Here is a 19,495-nt window from a genome sequence, read left to right on the forward strand (position 1 = left end):
TTGTTGTTTCTCTAGATCTTCAGAAAAGCCAGAGCAGTGTCTCCTTCAATTCTTTTCTTTGATGAAATAGATGCCTTGGCAGTTGAAAGGGGAAAGTAAGTAATCCTGTTACAAAAATCACAGACATTATTTTCTGATAAATTACTCCTACATTGTGCAATCACAAGTGTATTACCTTTCTAGAATTATTTTATTAAATTTATTCATTCCACATGCAGAAGGATAGCATTTGTGACTTCTACTCAAGCATATTTAAATTGGCATAAATAGGTAAGCTGGTGCAGTTCCTCCTTTCTCACCTCATTAGCAGGAATGATTCTACTGGTTCTCATGCCCTTTGGCTCTTTTCTGTGGTTTTAGCTTGCATTTATTTCCAGTAACTAACTTCTTTCTTTTCCCAGGGTTGTTGCACTGGCCTAATATAGTGTCTTCATCAAGCAAACAATATGATCATATGCTATATAACACGGATTTCCAAGGAGACTACTCCTATACCTAAATTTACACTGACATTTAAACATTTCACCAGACTGGGAAAAACTTCATGAAAAGATTTGGGAATGCTTATGGCCTTTCATGTGTGACATTAAAAAGGGATTATTGTGCAAGTAGTTAACAATGTTTTTTTTAATATCCTGCTTTGTAATGATTCTGAGAGATGTTTAGCTCTTGTCTGAAGGAGGATTATAGTAGGTTTTAGTTGCTACTGTAGTATTTAAGATTTGACAGGCTCTGTAAGTGGTCTTTCTTATAAAATTCTATTACTTGTTGTAAGCAAGTACTTTTTTTTCTGTTTTATTTTGCATGAAAAACTATCAAATATGTGCATGTAGAAAGTATTGGTCCAGTTTAAAGGCACATCACAACTTCATAATTTTCCTGGAAAAGAAGCTACCTCGGCATCCATACAGATTCCTTTGTATTGCAAAAGGGCCATCTGTGTCTGCAGAAAAGGGTAAAAGGTGTCAGTCTGATATTTCAGTGCCACAAATTGTTTATGTTATAGGAGGTGGCATCACATGCAACATAGAGCTGCCCTGTAAAACTGCTAAAAAATGAACACATTTTCTGCTGAAAGTGCAAAATCTGATAGAAGGTGTCTTCATCAGCATCCTTTTCATATGCAGTGTATACAACTATGAAATTTGTAAGCTTCCTAGAAATGCTAGCCACCCCGCAGTGCACACTGAAACACCTGCATGCTTATCACAATAGAGAAGTTGCAAAAACGTGTGCTGGAATCAAGCCAATAGAGGGGGGAGGGGAAATATCTCCCCCTGCTGCAATTCTTAATGTGTTCAGTTTTCACTACTTCATCAAGGTAAAACCTTTTGGAACAATAAGCCATTTCACACAGTGCCCTAGAGATGTTGAGCTTGTTTGTTTGTTTGCTTTATTCTTTTAGGGAGTAAACAATCCAATTTTACCTTACCTGGAACTGTCTGTGGGGGGTAGTAGGCCTGGCACAGCTTGCTGAAGAATGTGGTATGACCTGCTGCAGTCGTGTTGTGCTGGAGACATCTGGTTTTAGAGCTTTAAAAAGAACAGGGTGGGACACACAAATATTTCATTGTCAAATCTGAACCAGATGGGAGGTAAAACATGTAGCAGAGTTCTCATAAAATTCATCTGAAATTAAATGGTGTAGGAAACCAGACAAGGCACTTATTAGAAATGGCCTTTTTTTACAGGCTGACTTTGCACAGTAGGAATTTGCAAATGCATTAGAGATGCTAACGATTTGTGGCCTCTGGAGATCCATTTCCTGTACTATTACTAACCATACTGAAATTTTCAAGGAAACACCTGTTTATATTGTCTCCCTGTTCCCTCTGTTGGTTGAACTAGTTTTCTCTGCCTTGGCAGTGAAAAACACTGTGATACAGCTTTGTAAAAGTTTTTTCCTCACAGTTTAAATCCTTGTTAGGATTCTGTGGGCTTTGTGCAGAATGTGCTGTATCCCAAATCTCCCGCGTAGGTAACCTCTCCTATCCTAACAGGACATGTCCAGAGATACAGAGAAGCCTAAACTGTTAAGTTGTGAGAGTAGTTTTATGCATAGTTCAGATCTGAAATACAGATGCGAAATAACATTGAGTAATTGCTTAATGCTTTTGCTCTTCAAAGCAGTTTGCCAAGTATTCATTAACCCATTAATACTTGTTTAGATATGACTAAAGCTTGTGGGTTTAGAACACAAACATTTTGCTCCCAATGTTTTCTAGAGATCACTAACCAATTCCTTCTCACAAGCAGGCACATACAAACTAATACACTTTGTAATTAATTATGGTAGAGGTAGATCAAGAAAGCTAAGGAATTTTCTTGTTTGCATCTCCTCTGCATCATGTAGTGGAGTCGCTGTCACTGCATAAGTCATTACTCCATGGCAAACACTGTAGCTGCATTCAGATATGCCACAGTGTTTTATTTATTATGCATTTCCAAGTCATAACTCCATAATTGTAATACATCTAACACTCTACCTCATGTAACTGTCACGTGTAGCACTTTTGTTTTACAAAATATGCATTTATTAGTTACACGAAATAATATTTTGAAGTCAAAAAAATGATATTAATTGACATTGTTCACTGTCAAAATGCATTATTTCTGAAAAGATTATTTCTTATCCAGTCAGCTTAGAAGTTCTATAGGTTTTATCTATATGAAATAAACTCCTGTTTTTTTCTTCTTGTCTATTCTCACTCCCATTGCAATTTTACATGTAGGCAAATAATGCATATTAATTAAAGAATTGAAAGTGTGGGCTGGATACATACCAGCCTTGAAGAGAATTTACAAAAATCTAATCCTGCACCTATGAGGAAGAAGGAGCAGCTGCTTCATGGAGAAGTCTGGAGGTCCTTGATGCAAGAAGATGAGATGGTGATTCTGAATGGACTTGAGTTTCCAATCTGATAGTGAAGACAGAAAGATAATCTGAGCTGTATTCATTTCTGCATTTTGTTCTGTTGCACTGCACTTTAGCGCTCTTGGAAGACTTTTCCCTCTCTGATTTATGTTGCGATGTTAGAGGAAGTTTAGAGAGAAGTGAAAACAAAAAATTAGGGTTTGAATGGACTGACTATAAAGAAAAATGGAGGCATTCACTGTAACTGATTCTAAGGAATAGATAATAAACCAGTGGAAGAAAAGAGGGTAGAAAGTTAGAAGTGTCACAATGAGTTTTGAGTAGGAACAGTGATTGAGATAGGAAACACTTCTGCAAATCAGGAAGGCTATTGGTAGAGAATTTGAATTGTAGAATGGTTTGGGTTGGAAAGGAGCTAAAAGATCATCTAGTTCCAACCCCCTGCTACAGTCAGGGACACCTTCCATTAGACCAGGTTGCTCAAAGCCCTGTCCAACCTGGCCTTGAACACTTTTAGGGAGGAGGCAGACATAGCCTCTCTGGGCAACCTGTTCCAATGTCTTACCACCCTCACAGTAAAGAATTTCTTCCTAATATCTAGTCTAAATCTACCCTCTTTCAGTTTAAAACCATTACTCCCTCATCCTATCTGATACAGAGTCCCTCCCCATCTCTCCTGTAGCCCCCTTTAAGTACTGGAAGGCCGCTATAAGGTCTCCCTGGAGCCTTCTCTTCTCCAGGCTGAACAACCCTAACTCTTTCAGCCTGTCCTCATAAGGGAGGTGCTCCAGCCCCTGATCATTTTTGTGGCCTCCTCTGGACCCGCTCGAGCAGGTCCATGTTCTTCTTCTGTTGGGGGCTCCAGAGCTGGACACAGCACTGCAGGTGGGGTCTCTTGAGAGCGGAGTAGAGGTGGAGAATCACCTCCCTTGACATGCTGGCCACACTTGACACAGCCCAGGATGTGATTGGCACACATTGCTGGCTCACAGTCAGTTTTCCATCCGCTAATACCCCCAAGTCCTTCTTTGCAGGGCTGCTCTCAATGCACTCGTGGCCCAGCCTGTATTTGTGCTTGGGATTGCCCTGACCCATGTGTAGGACCTTGCACTTGACCTTGTTGAACTTCATGAGGTTCACACAGGCCCACCTCTCAGGCCTGTCCAGGTCCCTCTGGATGACATCCCTTCCCTCCAGTGTGTCGACCACACCTCACAGGTTGGTGTTGTTGGCAAACTTGCTGAGGGTGCACTCAATCCCACTGTCCATGTCACCAACAAAGACATTAAACAGCACTGGTCCCAGGGCTCCCCCTGAGGAGCACCTCTTCTCACTGCTCTCCACTTGGATATCAAGCCATTGACCGCAACTCTTTCAGTGTGACCATCCAGCCAATTCCTTATCTACCGGGTGGTCCATCCATCAAATCCATGTCTCTCCAATTTAGAGACAAGGATGTCATGTGGGACAGTGTCAAAAGCTTTGCACAAGTCCAGGTAGATGATGTCAGTTGTTCTTCCCTTATCCACCAATGCTGTAACCCTGTTGTAGAAGGCCACCAAATTGGTCAGGCACAACTTGTTCTTAGTGAAGCCATGCTGGCTGTCACCAATCACCTCCTTATTTTCCATGTGCCCTAGCATAGTTTCCAGGAGGATCCGCTCCATGATCTTGCCAGGCACAGAGGTGAGACTGACTGGCCTGTAGTTCCTCAGGTCTTCCTTTTTTCCCTTTTTAAAAACAGATGTTATGTTTCCTCTTTTTCCAGTCAGGGGGAACTTCACTGGACTGCCACGACTTCTCAAATATGATGGGTAGTGGCTTAGCCACTTCATGTGCCAGTTCCCTCAGGACCTGTGGATGCATCTCATCAGGTCCCATGGACCTGTGCACCTTTAGGTTCCTTAGATGGTCTTGAACCTGTCATTCTCCTACAGTGGGAGGTTCTTCATTCTCCCAGTCCTCACCTTTGCCTTCTTCCCCTTAGGCAGTATAGCTGGAGCCCTTGCTGGTGAAGACTGAGGCAGAAAAATCATTGAGTACCTCAGCCTTCTCCATATCCAGGGTAGCCAGGTCTCTCTTTTCCTTCCAGAGAGGCCCCTCCTTTTCCCTAGTCTTCCTTTTTTGACTGATGTACCTGTAAAAGTTTTTTTGTTGCCCTTGACATCCCTGGCTAGATTTAATTCTATCAGGACTTTGGCTTTCCTAACTTGTTCCCTGGCTACCCAGACAGTTCTCCTTCACTGTGAGTTAATCATATGGGAGAAGCTCCAGCAACCTACCACTTGACACTGATGTTTCACGGATTAACATACAGCAAGGAGCAGTTGTGCACCAGAAGAGGTGAACTACGTGAGGTGTGGAGCCTTTTCCACTGCTTTGTGGTTCTAATCAGCATTTGCTTTTAGGAGTGGGTTATAACTTCATTTTCTTTCTCCTTACTTCTGAAAGATGTTGTTACGACTTTTTGTAGGAGAGACTGTGCTGAAGTGAGACCTGCAGGACTGGTCCAGATACAGCAGAGCATGAGGAGGAAAGTGTGCCTCGAAGTAATCCCTTGCCCAGACAAAGCTTGAGAGACTTTACAAATTGCTCAGCTGCAAAGAGTTATGGGTATTTGTTATCCCTTGGTATCCTGACCATGTAAAACCTAATTCTTCTGGCCATTAGAGGTTGCCAAGAGGGAAATGGCTTGGTAATTAGACCTGAAAGTGATGAATGAACATGGCTCTGTGTAAATGCAGCACAGACAGTCTGTTTGCTGAACTTAAGAAATCTCTGTGCTTTGGAAATGGGACATTGTTTATATAAGTAGGATTTTTAGGATTTTTGGGCAAGAGACATATTTGTTCCTTTTCTTGTTTTTCAGAAGCAAAGCATTTTCCCCTTTAAGTGCAAATCTTTGTGATGTAAGATGGGAAATGTTGTAGACTGATATGAAAGACACTGATAAATTCCATTTTCAAAGGGGGAAAAAAGAAAGAAAAGGGACAAAATGAGTGCCTTGCATTTGACTTATGGAGGCCAAAACAAGTTGGTAGATGAATAATGCTAACATTTTCAGAGTGAGGGTAGAAGTGGCAATGTGTTGGGACTTTGGTACCAATCTCCTGAAACTATGATATGATGAAGTTATCCTGTATGCGGGGGGGAAGGATAGATACATTCCTAAACCACAATTTAAAATGCGCAGAACCTCTGAAAGCCATACTGTTTTCACTTTAGGTATTAAAATATTTGCAGTCTTAACTTTTGAGGCCCTCAGGCTTCTAAATGAAGCTGTGAAGAGCAGCAGCTTCTCTTCTGTACTGTCATCTCTGTTTTTAACAGGGACTGTGATAAATCTGTTTTTAAAACAAATTGTCTGTCTGTCTTTGGAATATTTTAGCATATATTTCTACTGTACACTGTAGCACATACTACACTGTACACTTGAACATACTGTCACATTTTTGCATCTATGCAAATTCCCTGGTGTAATCGGCAGCCTCTGTCATGAAGGAAGTCAGTGTACTGCATCCTAACAATGGAACCTACGGGCTGGACCCTGCAGGGTCAGAGCAAAGTGACATTAGGTAGGATAGAGGTTCTTATCAGAAAACCACCTTGCAAAGGATAAATTACCAGTGGTAGACCTAGAGGAGGTATTGTCATCCTAATATGATTCATGCAAAGGCAAAAGAAAGTAAACAAAGAATCCATGGAAGAAATACAGTTTCCGTGTTCCATACTTGTGTTGTGAGGGACACGATTCTAGCAGCTGGCTCAGTTAGGCAAGGAGCTTCGTGTTGCTGGCTGATGTTGGCACTGGTTGTCCCTGAGTTGGGGAACATCAGCTGATTCCCTGCAATATCTGAGCAGTGTTTGGATGTGACAGAGTTGAGGCATTCAAAACTTTTGTGACTGCTGTCTGAATTCTTCAAAGTTTTGGAATTTGGTATCCAAATAGAAATATTGTCTGGGAAAAAAGCTGCATGTCCAGTGCCAGCTTTCTATTTTAGGCCTAGCAAGGAGTGGTGAAAAAGTAAAGTTTTGAAACAGTTTAATCGTACAGTAAAGCTTGTAATTTGCTTCAGAATAGCAATTTTAACAAATAGCATTACCCATAGGTTGTGTGTATATACGATAAATGTCTGCGATCCCTTTAATGTTAAAACAAACTCGTTAATGCTTCTTGTCTAGCAAGAGTCCTCTATCACAGTGTGTTTTAAATCTCTGTTTCTTCCTTTTTGTTTAAAAACCCCAGTAATTTGTAACTTTGCCAGCCTGTATTATAATTCGGACATTTGAAGTCAGTACAGACTTCCATTGATTGGCATCAGTAGAAGCAGGACTGGATCTGTAAACCCTTTTCTTGAAGTCATTCAAGTGCATGAATAGATGTCCAGGGTTTAGAAGGACTAATCAAGTCTGTTAATATAGGTGAGCCTGTTCTGCAGTGCTTGGGAGTGCTGTGGCAAAGTTGACCTGCAGCAAAATGCTTCAGCTAAAGGCATGAATTTGAGCCTCTGTCTGGATTCCTTCCAGAGGTCCAGTTGAAACAGATACCAGGATTAGAGGGATCAGAAGTGGACATACATGGTGACCAATTCAATTCCCGGTATGGTGTTGGCTATGGAAAAAGGTCAGCTTACTCACACAAAATGGCCCAAGCAGGCTACAACTGCCTGCCGGGTTAGGACTGTAACGATTGAAGGTCTTTTTTATTCTATTTTTTATTTTTTATTATTTTAAATTAAATTCGAGTGGAATGTAATTATAATTAAAACTTATAAATGAAACTTATTCCAGACGAAAGCTGAACCTCTTATACTTAAATATTGTTATAATGAAATGAAATCCTGTCTAGTTGGTTACTTCTAGGTCTGTAATACTTCCAATTTAAACTGTACTTGCTTCCCTGGTAGACATGATTGATTACAGTTTTCAACTTGATTAACTTCCAGGAATGCGCAGAGGAGAAATGCTGAGGAAAACAGAAGGAAAGGAAATGGGAAATTTACTGTGCATCAGGTGTGTGTTTGGTGTTTTTTTGTTTTTTTAAGGCAGTGTTAGTGTTAACAGAATAGGAGAACTCTTGATGTTAGCATCCTTCTTGTTTCAGCTAGACAGTGCCAGGGCCAGATGAAAGCAAGGTCTAACATCTATGTGTGTCTGGATGTGTGTCTGGAATTAGTTGCAGGCAGATGGAAATGGATGATGGATCACCACCTAGATACTTAAAGATTTGGAGATGTGCTTGGGGAAAGCCCTCTGGAAGAAAGCCTGTTGATTCCAAACCCATCTGAAACTGGCTCCTTTTCGCTCCTTTCATTACATTTCATTTTTCTGGGCCTACTTCACTAACTTCTGGAAGCTGCAATAACAAGAAATCTGGGCAAATGCAAGAGGCTGGTTGCCTGACTGTGAAGGATAATTAGGATGTTTCTGCAGTGGTCTATAGGCCATTTGTCTCAAAGTCACCTGCTGATAGCTGAGCACCGTTTCCTGTTTTCACAAAGCTCATCTTCTCTTTTTAGGAAGCTTGCTTAGAAGTTGGAGGCCACTCAAGGAGTATGAGGAATTCTTTTATTTTTCTGTGCTTTTCTAATGTCTTAAAAACCAAATGACATGAACCGCACTTAATTGGCGAATTGACAGTTGGCAAAACACCATTTTGGCCTGGAGGTGACCATAAAGCTAAATGTTCTACCCAGTCTCTGAATTTCCCAGACTTCTCTGGGTTTCCTCTGGAGATTTCCCTTCTGTAGTACTTGAATTTTGCTCTTGAGGAAACAGGCAATATGTGAAACAATATAGTAGGTAATAGCTGATACAGGCGTGTACAGAATATGACAGCATCTAATTGTAGGGTGCTGACGGAGAGAAGGGTTTAGGATTATCTTCTTTCAGAGTTTTTCTGGTGACACAGACAGGAAAATTCCCTTCTATGGGGAATGTGTCTTATCTTAGCACTGAAGAGGGTTTGTTGTTTATTTTTTTTAAATGAATAGCCAAAACATTTAACTGATAACATACAAGATTTGCACACTGTATATCTCTCCTAGACTTTTTAATAACATCCAAGCCTGTAGTATTTGTAGTGGTCTGAATTAATAATATGCATTGAAGTTGTACCATACATGTGCCAGAAGTGAATTTGGCCCAGTGTTTTAATAATGATCACTTAGGCCTAGGTATGTTTGCTTTGCCTTTTTGTTTTATGAAATACCTCTTTTGTTGAGTGCACGTACATAGAGGAGTCAATTAGTAATTGTGGATGACAGTTTTGCAGCTCGAAACAGGAACTGTGCAGAACTAAGTATGTGATGTAAAAAGTGTTGTGATTTTGAGGGGCAGAGGGAAAACTGCTATAGGGAAGAAATAGTGATATTGTGCTGCTTATGTAAACATGCATGTCTCTGTAATCCTAGTAAATTTAGTAAAGTTTGGGTTTTGAAGCCCCAGTAGCATTCAAGGGAACCAAAGCTCAAGGCTAACATAAGGGCCTGCTCTGCTATCTTTAGATATAAGACTGTTCTGACTGAATTAATATTTCAGCAAGATATATCTGTGTGGAAGAGCCTGCTTTTTCTAACTGGCATGCCAGTGTCCATTCTGCTGGACAAAATGCCCCACTGACAGAATTTTTGAGTGAAATTCGGTATCTGGAAAGATGCTGCAATTATTATTTTTCTGGTAATGCTATCAGAGTAGATTTTAAAATTTTTTTTTCCTAATGCTGTGGAAAACCTTGAACTGCCAAAGCTATATTTCACCAGAGTTTGTGAGGGAAGGAAATAAAACAGTGTGACAGTTAATTACGATCATGGCAGTTGGACTGAAAAGACGGACTTGGCAGGTGCTCCTTGCTGACAGGTTACCCCTGCAAAGCTCTGACAGAAATGTCAGACTCAATAAAAATCCTTCAGACTGTGTGAGCAAGGCGACTCTTGCGTGGGAGTGTGCTGGCAGGGGGCTTTGGTATTTCAGGAACCTTTTACCTCAGTAGTTTGTGAAGAAGCAGAGAGTCCTGCCAGAAAGGTCTATTTCAACTTATATTAATTTTTTGATACCAACCAATTTGTCATGTCAATGAGTTTTACGTTTGTTTTGGTATGAAATTATTTCCAGAGATTCCAGTAAAAGAATTATTCGAGATGATATCACGTTCACAAGTATTTTTAAAATCCGTAAATTTTGATTATGATTGCAATTCTTTTGTTAAAGGAAAAAAATAATAAAGGCAGCTTTTATCTGTATGTAAATCTTGCCTGATATGACATTTTGGAAAAGAAGGTGGGCTGTACTCCATTCTCACAAAACCTGTATTATAGATTTCAGCTGTGTGGAGATTAATCCCTCTGCAGTAATTTATCCTGGATACTTCTCCTGAGGTCTGCCTCTTTGACCTTACAGATCTGCCTGAGGTAGGGTCATCTGTGCAGAAATGGGGCTTCTCAGGAGAGGGGCCCTTCCAGACTTCTTCCTGGTGTTGTAGCTTCACAGTTGCTGTGAATTTAAGAGTGCTCAGAATGTTATTGTGTGAATATTTCCTGCATTTCATGTCTACAGTTTAGCAGCATAACTAAATTAAGGTCTTGGTTCTGAAGCTAAGCTGTTCAGACGGGCTTCAGTGCCACTGAAGTCAGTGGTGGGATGGCGAGTCACTGGTTTTCCTTTACAGGATTTAAATGGTAATTGAGATTTAAAAACATTTTCCAATGAAAATGACACCTGGTGTTCTGAAAAAACATTCATTCCATTGGCTTTGGAAGTATTCTAGGTTGTCAGGTGATGCAAGTGTACATTTGCATTAGCTCACAGTGGTGATGCTTACCAAGTTTCATCTGAGGTGAAACAGTAATGGTTGCATTCTCAGACTGTTTTGAGTTTTTAAATATTAAAAAATTCTGTTAGATAAGAGAGGGGGAGAAGAAGAAAAGGAAGTTAAATAAGTAACGATGTACAAAACAAGAAGTCAGTTGCTGTCAAAAAAATGCCCATAGCAGGAAGGGTAACAGATTTAAATCTGGTGACTTCATACATCTGGTTATGTCTGGGAGAAAAGTCTCCGTGGCTTGAAGAACTATCTAAGCTAGTGAATTGTATGTACTCCTTGATGCAGTGACAGAATCAGGCTGCAGTTGCTTTCATATTCCCAGGAAGAAGTATGAGAGTGGCTTAAGATGTTCAAGGGGAAATGTCCGTGCTCACTGACACCCATTAGAATGGTCATTGGATAAGGTGAAAGAAAAGGTGCTATGGAGAGCCCTCACCCGCTATATTGAATTTGGAGCTGGGGCTTACAGTCTCTCAGTTCCATCAGACAAGGCCAGAATTAATTCAGCTTAATTGTGAGGCTTTGGTGCACTGTAGAATGTATGCTTTATTCTGTCAAAATGTGTATTGGAAGTGCCTTTAGCTAAAATAAAATACCAAGAACAGGTTTTGGTTTTCGTATTCAATAGTCTGTTTCAATACACAGATAGTCTTACCTGACAGGCTTTTGCCATTCAGAAAGCTTCTGTGATGGTCCAAGTGAAGTGTCTGTGCCAGAGCACATGTGTGCTTGGTCTGAGACTGCTGGGACACTTGCAGGATTAGCTGAAATACCACAGAGGGGAGGATATCTGGCTCTAACTGATGTAATAAACTAGTAAGCAAAGACATTTTTTGCCTTTAAAACTACTTCATTGAGGATTTTAATGAAAGAGGGGTTGGCAAAAAGATTAAAATAACACATAACCTACAGGCTGATGTATTTCATTAGGGCAACACAAGAGATTACTTGAAATTCTCAGGCCCTTGTGGAGCAGCCAGACTCCTCTTTGTTCACACATTTTTTTATTTTGAAGTTCAAGGTATTTCTGGTTAGGGCATGGCTCTTGCATACGCGCATCCGTGCACACATGGCCCTGCATGGATTATGTGAGGGGCTTAATTCTGACTGCCTGGATTTGCAGGCGGCGTGTTGACAGGAAATTAGTTTGTACCAGGACGTGCCTTTTGAGGACTATTTCCATGCAGTTGTGATGATGACATCAACGTGTGGAGGTCAGGTGGCGGGGGGCGGGGTGGGGACGGGACACACACAAAGACAGCCCCTTGGCTGGAAGTTGGTTTTGGCAGTGCCTCCATGGGACTGGAGGGATAATCATAACTTGTTTCTCTGGCTGCTGTTTGCGTCAAAAGTCCGGGCAGCCTTAATGAACATTGCCTGTGTTAATTTGAAACCCTTGCTGGGAAATCATGGGAAAATGGAAAAACGCATACTTGCGCGTCACCCTTCAGATTAACAGCTTGGGCGGCACTAGAACTCTCCGAGCGTGTGGTGCAGCTCCGATGCAGCTCTGAGCAGCTGGTAAAGAGATCTCTCACTGTAAACCTGTGCCTGCCTGTGATTTTTATAGGGTATCCTGTTAAGCCAAAAGCTAATTTGCTCTAGACTCTGTGCTAAAAATGGTGCATCGTATGACAGCTTGGTGAACTATGTAAATAAAAGCACTGGAATTGGAATTCCTGGTGTCATAGATCCCAGACATATCTTCATTTGATACTGTTTTTATTTTTTTTAGTTTTTGCATGCATGGTTTTAAATTTCTTTTACTCGACTTTTAACAGATAATAATAATAAAGCCCCTAATAATGCACTGGTATCCTCCTTCGTTGTTTGAGCAGTATTATGCCATCAGTGATTGCATAATTGCAATTTTCTGATTATGCCCTAATTGCATGAAAGTCTTTGCAGTGTACATTCCCCTGTAACAGTGGGGGTCTTTAGAGTAAACAGTTCTTTATTTTTTTTCAGTCTGAAGCTTGTAAGAGAAATGTTTATATTGGGGAAAGATGTAATATTCTTTCTAGCCACCTCTCTTTACAACCAAATATTTCATTATTTCTTTAAAAAAAAAAAAAAGTTTAGCATCTCCCCCAAAGACTTCTAGCTTCAGATCAATAGAATATTAACATTTTGGTCCCAGTTTTACAATTATTTTTTTCCTCTGCTTAGCTTTTTCTTGTGTGCAGTCTATTGGATATAAAGTCAAGTAAATGTGAAACTTCTGCAAGATGGGAGGCCTGAATCCCTACTGAGACTAGCTTATTGTTACAAAGTTGATTTTAATTTCCTTTAAGCTCTGTGTCCTTCGAAAAGCATTTACTATCCTTGTCCAACACCTGAAGTGTTTTATCATGTTCAGCCCTCTATAAGTCAGTGGGACCATGACCCATGGGTATATTAGAAATGCTCTAATGTCACTGGGGAGTTTCTAATGTGGCTGCAGCAAACTGAAAAACTGACGACTAGCTAACCCAAGTCCCTTCTCTAATATTTCTTAGCAACCTAAATATTCTGTTAGCCAGCGTTTATTATAGCTCCTCAAAGATATTTTCCAGACTAGGTCTGATAAGTTAACTGTTTTGCACAGGAAAATTACAGAACCAGTTGTAGAATAGGAAAGTTAGAGAATTTATTTGGAGGCGATCTGTAGAGCAGCGATGGAGTCATTACTGTTGCTTTGGCTCTGGGACATTTAGGAAGCACTTTGGTTGCAGGTGTGCTGGTGGTGGATGGCAGTGCTGCAGCAATATATGTGCATAATAACTATGCAACTGTATGTGTGTATTTTCTATCTGTTGGAAGTAATTGGAGTGCTTCTACTTTAAAATCTAGTATTTCTTTTTGGAAACTTGTGTTCGGCAGGATAATTGTACTGCGTTTGTGTGTGTAGGTGCCTGTATATCTGTATAAACATTTAAGAGTACTTTTGGAAAAGGACTTTGAAAAAAAATTGAGATTAAAAAGTTATTTTAATCTTATGTAGATTTGGGGTGACAGTAGAAAAATGTATATTGCGGGAAGAAGCCCAGCCTCATTTTAAGTATCAAACTTCCTTTCGCTTCTTAGTGTGAAGTTAGAGGGATCCAGAAGAATTGGAGAGATTAATTTTTTAAAATTGTATTGAAAAGGACCTATTTAAGGGTAGAGCAATGAGGCCCTCCCCTGTGTAATGGAGGGGGGAATAACCCTAGAAGAGCAGTCCCCTCGGTGGAAGAAGAGGTAAGTTTGTGCATGCCATCCGAAGGGAAGCTTGTGTCAAAAACAGCCAGGCTTTTGGCATGTGCCAAGAGTAGGGCTCCTGGTTTCTGGCAAAGGCCAATAAAGCCCACATTTTCAGTGCTGTCTGGCAGTTCCCAGATGCCTTCCCCGGCCTGCTTCAGCTTCTCTGCCCCAGCTCAGCAGAGGGAACTTCTGGGACAAGCTGCTGCGTGCACTCACCCTGGCCCCCCTGTATTTATACAGAGCTGGATGCTACAAGGAACACATATACTACATAATTTGTGTAGTATGTCTGCCAACATATGAGTGTACGCAGTTATCTGTGTATGGTCCTCGTATCTCCTAGGTCCAGTATTCTTTCAAAACTAAAAAATTATATGGTGTGCAGTCACCTGTTTTATATAATGTTTCAGAAATAAAGCCTCTTTGTACAGAATTAGGATGTTAAAAAGAACACAACTGTTCATGAGATGTATTATTTATCACAACATATGTGCTTGGTCTCTTAATTTGATTTATGCCATATCTTCCTTTTCCGCATTCTTTGTTACATCTGTGAATATATGCGCACATCCATACATACGTACACACACACATATTTATTTGTCAAAAAATTGTCTGGGAAGAAGGTGGTACATTATTTGGTTATTCTTTTTAAAATATTAGAAGCTTTAATGAAAATAATAGTTTATTTCTATAATTCTTTTTGTTACACATAGTTAAGCAATGTGAGCAAATTTTCCATAAACTTCAAAGTTACCAGAGTTAATTCCAAACTAAAAAAAATAGATGCCTAGAATAGTTTATGCCTTGTCTGTTTAGGCTTTTCACATATTGGTGATTTCAAAACTGGAGTTTTCAGTTTCTCAGTCTTGGGTTTTTTTCCTGGTATCTGGAAAATTAGCTGAGTTAAAGGGCTGACAATGCTATTATGAGGCAGTTGGTCAACACTCAATTTATTCTCATTTGATGGGGAAAACAAAAATGTAGAGCAACTCTGCGAAATACATAACTACCTAATTTTTTATACTGCATAGAGTGGTGTAAGCACTCACTTGGATGGTGCTAAAAATGGAAGTTTGTCTGACTAGTAAAGAAGCTTGCATGAATTCAGTTATCTTAAAAATGTTTATTCCAGACATCCACACTGTGTTAAATTCTTTACAACCTACATAGCAGGGTAGTAAGTAAAAAAACCTCAGTTGCTTTACTGAATACCAAGAAACCTTGAAGGACTAATTCTCTGATTTGCTTTTACTCACTTCATATGACTGATACTGTTTCAGGGATTGAAGGTGAAAATAAAAGTCAGAAAGAATTAAGATAAAAAGATGGTTCCCTGTACATTGAAAAGAACGGTATATTCTTTCCTCTCTCCAGTTTTCTAGGAAGGGAAAGCTAATGCTGTGACCTTTCTTTTTTTTTTTTTTTTTTTTAAATCAGCTCTTCAGGTGCTGGAAATGTAGCAGACCGTGTCTTGGCTCAGTTGTTAACGGAAATGGATGGGATAGAACAGCTGAAGGACGTGACAATTTTGGCAGCTACAAACAGACCGGACATGATAGACAAGGTATGAATAGATGCACTGTCATATATCCTGTTCTCCTGAGAAGACCAGATTTTGGTATAATTCCATTCTCTTTTACTCTCCAAACTGTTATCTTATCGATTTAATGATTAAGACTAGAAGTTTGCAAATGAAGACGAGGCAAAGGAAAGGATTATGTCCCTTGCTTTTTTTTATCCCTCTACAGAATTTTTAACAGAAACAAAATGTTTTGTGATAGCCTTAAGTATCTATTTCCTAGAAGAAATTTTCCTTAAATCAAGCTCATTGAACTTGTGCAACAGCATTTCTGTCAAACTGCTTCTGTGGTTTTTGCTTCTGTTGTGTTTGTTTATGCAGGAGTTTGCTGGAGTTTGTTGGTTTCATTAGTTACTTCCTTTCAAAAGATTAAATATCTCCTCAGTGCCATTGCTGCCAGCAATAAGGTTTCCAAGTGTAAACAGTGCAATTTCTCCTTAGATCCTGCGGCAGCTCTGCTGGAGCGACAAGAACATTTCAAGTTTGTAAAAACAGGAGGGTTGTAACACTGACTGCAGAAAACCTCCAAACACAAAACCAACCCAGCAGCCCTCTAGAAAATCCACTTTAAAACCATCTACCACTTCTGTGTCTTCTCACAGCTAAGTGCAGTAAATGGACCAGTCTGAAGTGATTTCCTTTAAGATAAATTTTGGAGCATTGGTAGGGTTCTTTATTCCACAACTTTTCACCTTTACAACATTCATGAATTTGATGACAAGTTAATGAAGTTTATTTTTTCTGATCTTTTCTAGGGTTTCTTAAAAGTTTCTTAGACATTTTTAATGTTAACAAATTCTCCCATTTTAAACTGTTTCTGGAATAGTCCTTTCTGTTTGTCTTGGAGCATTCTGGCATAAAATACCTATGAAGCATGCACTTTTAAAGTAAGGTTTATATACACATGAAGTTTTGTGGAAAAAAACTTGTATTTTGGCTCCAGAACACAGCCTCTTCCCTTTTGAACTGAAGGAAGCCACACAGCTGATGGTGTCCTGACAAAGGCTTACTTGAGCTTGCTTACACACTATCTCTGTGGCTGCCATGGCAAAGCAGAGCTGGCAAAGAGTTTACAGTTAAAGATGATAAAACTCATCAGTGAAAAATATGCCTGTGCAAAATAGAAATTTTAAAGATTCCACTTTTGTCAAATTGATTTCAGTTTTCTTTGGTAACTATTCTTTGGTGTCAGAGTAAGCTGAATTTGAAAAGAATTACTTCTGAGTCAGTTCGACACTGAACTGTGTTATCTCCATCACCACCTGGGAATTCAGTTCTCTATCATTCTCCCTTTTGCTGGATTTCTCTTGGGACCACAGTGAATGCTGTTTTCTTATATTTTAGTTTTTATTTGAAATATTGGCATGCTGGGACAGTATTTATTTGAAATATTGGCAATATTGGGAAAGTACTACCATGTGTTAAGGGTACCACCCTGCCATACCAAGAACTTTTAGATAGAACCTAAGTTACTAGATATATGCCAGTTGTACCTACATCACTGATGCAAATCCAGACCTCTTAGCCTGGGACTGAACGTTTTCATTTTATTATGGTGGGTAAGAATTTGACATCTTTTGTGCATCTGAATTTTAGGGGGGTGGTGAACTTTTAAGAACTAACAGCGCAGTTGTGTTTAGGTGACAACATATCTTATGTATTCTTTTCCCAAGTAAAGCTGATAGTCTTGACTCTAAATGTAAAGAAAATGAAAAAGTTACATGAGACAGTGCATCCACAGTAGCAAGCTGTGATTATAGGAATTTTATTAGCAAGAAACCATGAATGGATATTTAATAGTTTTATTTAAAACTATTTTTACCAAGATATAATGGAAAAATTAGAGTTCTGGTAACTTTGTAGAAAGCATTCACTTACAGAATACAAGAACAAAATTTCACCAATCTGGAGTAAGGGGGATTTTAAACGGTGATTTAAAGGGACAGGAGAATCACATTTGATTTGGTATTGCTCACATTATGCTTCATCCAGACCAGACAAGCTATACCAGGCCACCATCTTCTCCTGGGTCTGTGCAATATTTGCAGTGCATGAGTTGCACCTTTTTTTTTCCTTGGAAGAAAGCAGACTGACACCAGAATGTGTACTGTGAACTTTACTTAATGGGGAATCTTTCGGTGTAGGCTTTTTAGTTTACTTTGTGATCGGTGATCCCTTTCAAAATGTAACATTTTGATAAATCAATTTAATATTTTATATGGAAATATCAGTTCAGTTACATCTTAGAATAAATGAGTGTCCTGTTTTCATAGGTGTCTGAAGACTATCCAGTATTTTTTAACGCATGAGCTTTACATATGGTATAAAGGCACAAGGCAGTCTGTGTTCTCTACTTACAGGGCCTGGGAAGATGTCTGGTATGCTTTTTGTGACTGTCTCTTAGCTTTTCAAACCAAGAAATGCTTGAGGAATGCATGCTTTGTAAGCTTCATATTATATGCTTACAATTTGGTAACAGTCCATTTCAGTGTCTTCATTTATGTGGCTGCTTCTTAACTGACAAATATGTGATGATTAATCTTTTGTAATTTGAAAACAGCACATGGGAATATCAAATGTAAGGGTATTCCCCTGAGCCTAGTGCAGACTTCATCATTCCTGCAAACACTGCAGTATGTTGCTTTTGAGTAGTGAATAGATTTTGAGTCAGACTTTATAAAGTTATGTTGAATGGTAAACTTGCTTTGGCTTGTTAGAAATGTCTATTAATAAGGTAATTTCTCTAAGATGTCATGATTGTATTGAAATATTATTCCAACCTTAAGTTGTATCCCATGTTTGTAGCACTTAGCTACTTTGCATCCCATTCATGGGATGCTGGAAATACTTTGGGATAGTTTCTATTTTTCATAAGAAAACAAAAATGGCATCTACTGTTTTCAGCCGTGTATATTACAGAAAGTGATTTCTCTTGGAAGGGAAATACTCTGGAACAAGATGTTCTGAACATTCTTTGAAAGTGATACAGAAACAAAACATTCTGAGTCAGTAATAATAGTAAAACCTTCCCTTTTATTCTTCATTCTATAAGTAAAATTGATGAATAATAATTGGGAAAAGGCTTTTTGTTTTTGGTGACTTACCCAATCAGGAGTGATTTTTCATACCTAAAATATTTAGCAATAACTTTATGGAGCTGCTTATGATTCAAAGTCTGTATTTTCCCATGTATCAGTTGGCCTAACAAGAGAGATCACTCATCCCCACAAACCTCGCATAAAATATTTTTAACACTGTGTGTAATTTGCTTAGCTTGAAATTAAATGTTCTATTCAGACTTATATGTAGACATGTTTTCAGGTGTAGTCTGACAGATTTCCATGGAAGAAAACCTAGACCAACTCATCAAGATTTGTGTGTCCCCCCTTTTTTTTTTTTTCAGTGGAACCTGTTTTCCTAGCCTTTTAGTACTGGGTTTATATCTTGGGTGAGGGGGATGAACTGCTATCCTTACCTGCCCATGCAGATATCTTTTTTCTCTTAAGCAGTGTTTCAATCTCCATTAGCAAGGGTACAGCAGAGGAAAAGAGACTGTCAGATCCCCAGGGACCTTGGTGAATGTTTTAGCACAGGAAGCAAGATGCATGTTGCTGTGGCATCAGATAGTTTTACCTCCTGCTGGGTCAAATTTGAATGTCAAACACATTAGCTGTGATGTAAAACACGAGGTGCTGAGTGAAGTGATGGCCTGTGGTATAGGATGACATCCTGGTGCTCCTGACAGCTTCACTTCTCCTTATCGTGGGGTGCAGAAAAGATGTATCCTCAAATATACTATTTGCATAAGAATGACAGGATGTGACAGGACAAATGAAGATTAATGAGATGCTGTGCTGTCAACATTGCCCATTGTCCTTAGATTGATGATGGTCTGGATTTTGTCCACGTTCGGTTAGTGGGCTTCAGTGTAGCTTAAACCAGAAACTATCCTGGTAGGTTGAATACTGAAGAGCTGAATCTTTACGAATGCTTT

At 39.4% G+C, this 19,495-nt stretch overlaps 1 protein-coding gene across 3 annotated transcripts in view; it reads left to right on the forward strand.

Annotated features, from left to right (window-relative positions):
• AFG2A (AFG2 AAA ATPase homolog A) overlaps positions 1-19,495 on the forward strand; it is a 206,266-nt gene that overhangs the window by 47,725 nt on the left and 139,046 nt on the right. For 2 of the 3 annotated variants that reach the window (XM_074867261.1, XM_074867260.1), the window contains exons 13-14: positions 16-95; positions 15,360-15,486. In XM_074867261.1, coding sequence (XP_074723362.1) covers positions 16-95; positions 15,360-15,486 — 207 coding nt within the window. Of the gene's footprint in view, positions 1-15; positions 96-401; positions 734-15,359; positions 15,487-19,495 lie in introns of those variants that run through there. The other variant, XM_074867262.1, reaches the window with a different exon arrangement.

This window comes from Strix uralensis, chromosome 4 (genome assembly GCF_047716275.1).
Source record: "Strix uralensis isolate ZFMK-TIS-50842 chromosome 4, bStrUra1, whole genome shotgun sequence".
NCBI lineage: Eukaryota > Metazoa > Chordata > Aves > Strigiformes > Strigidae > Strix > Strix uralensis.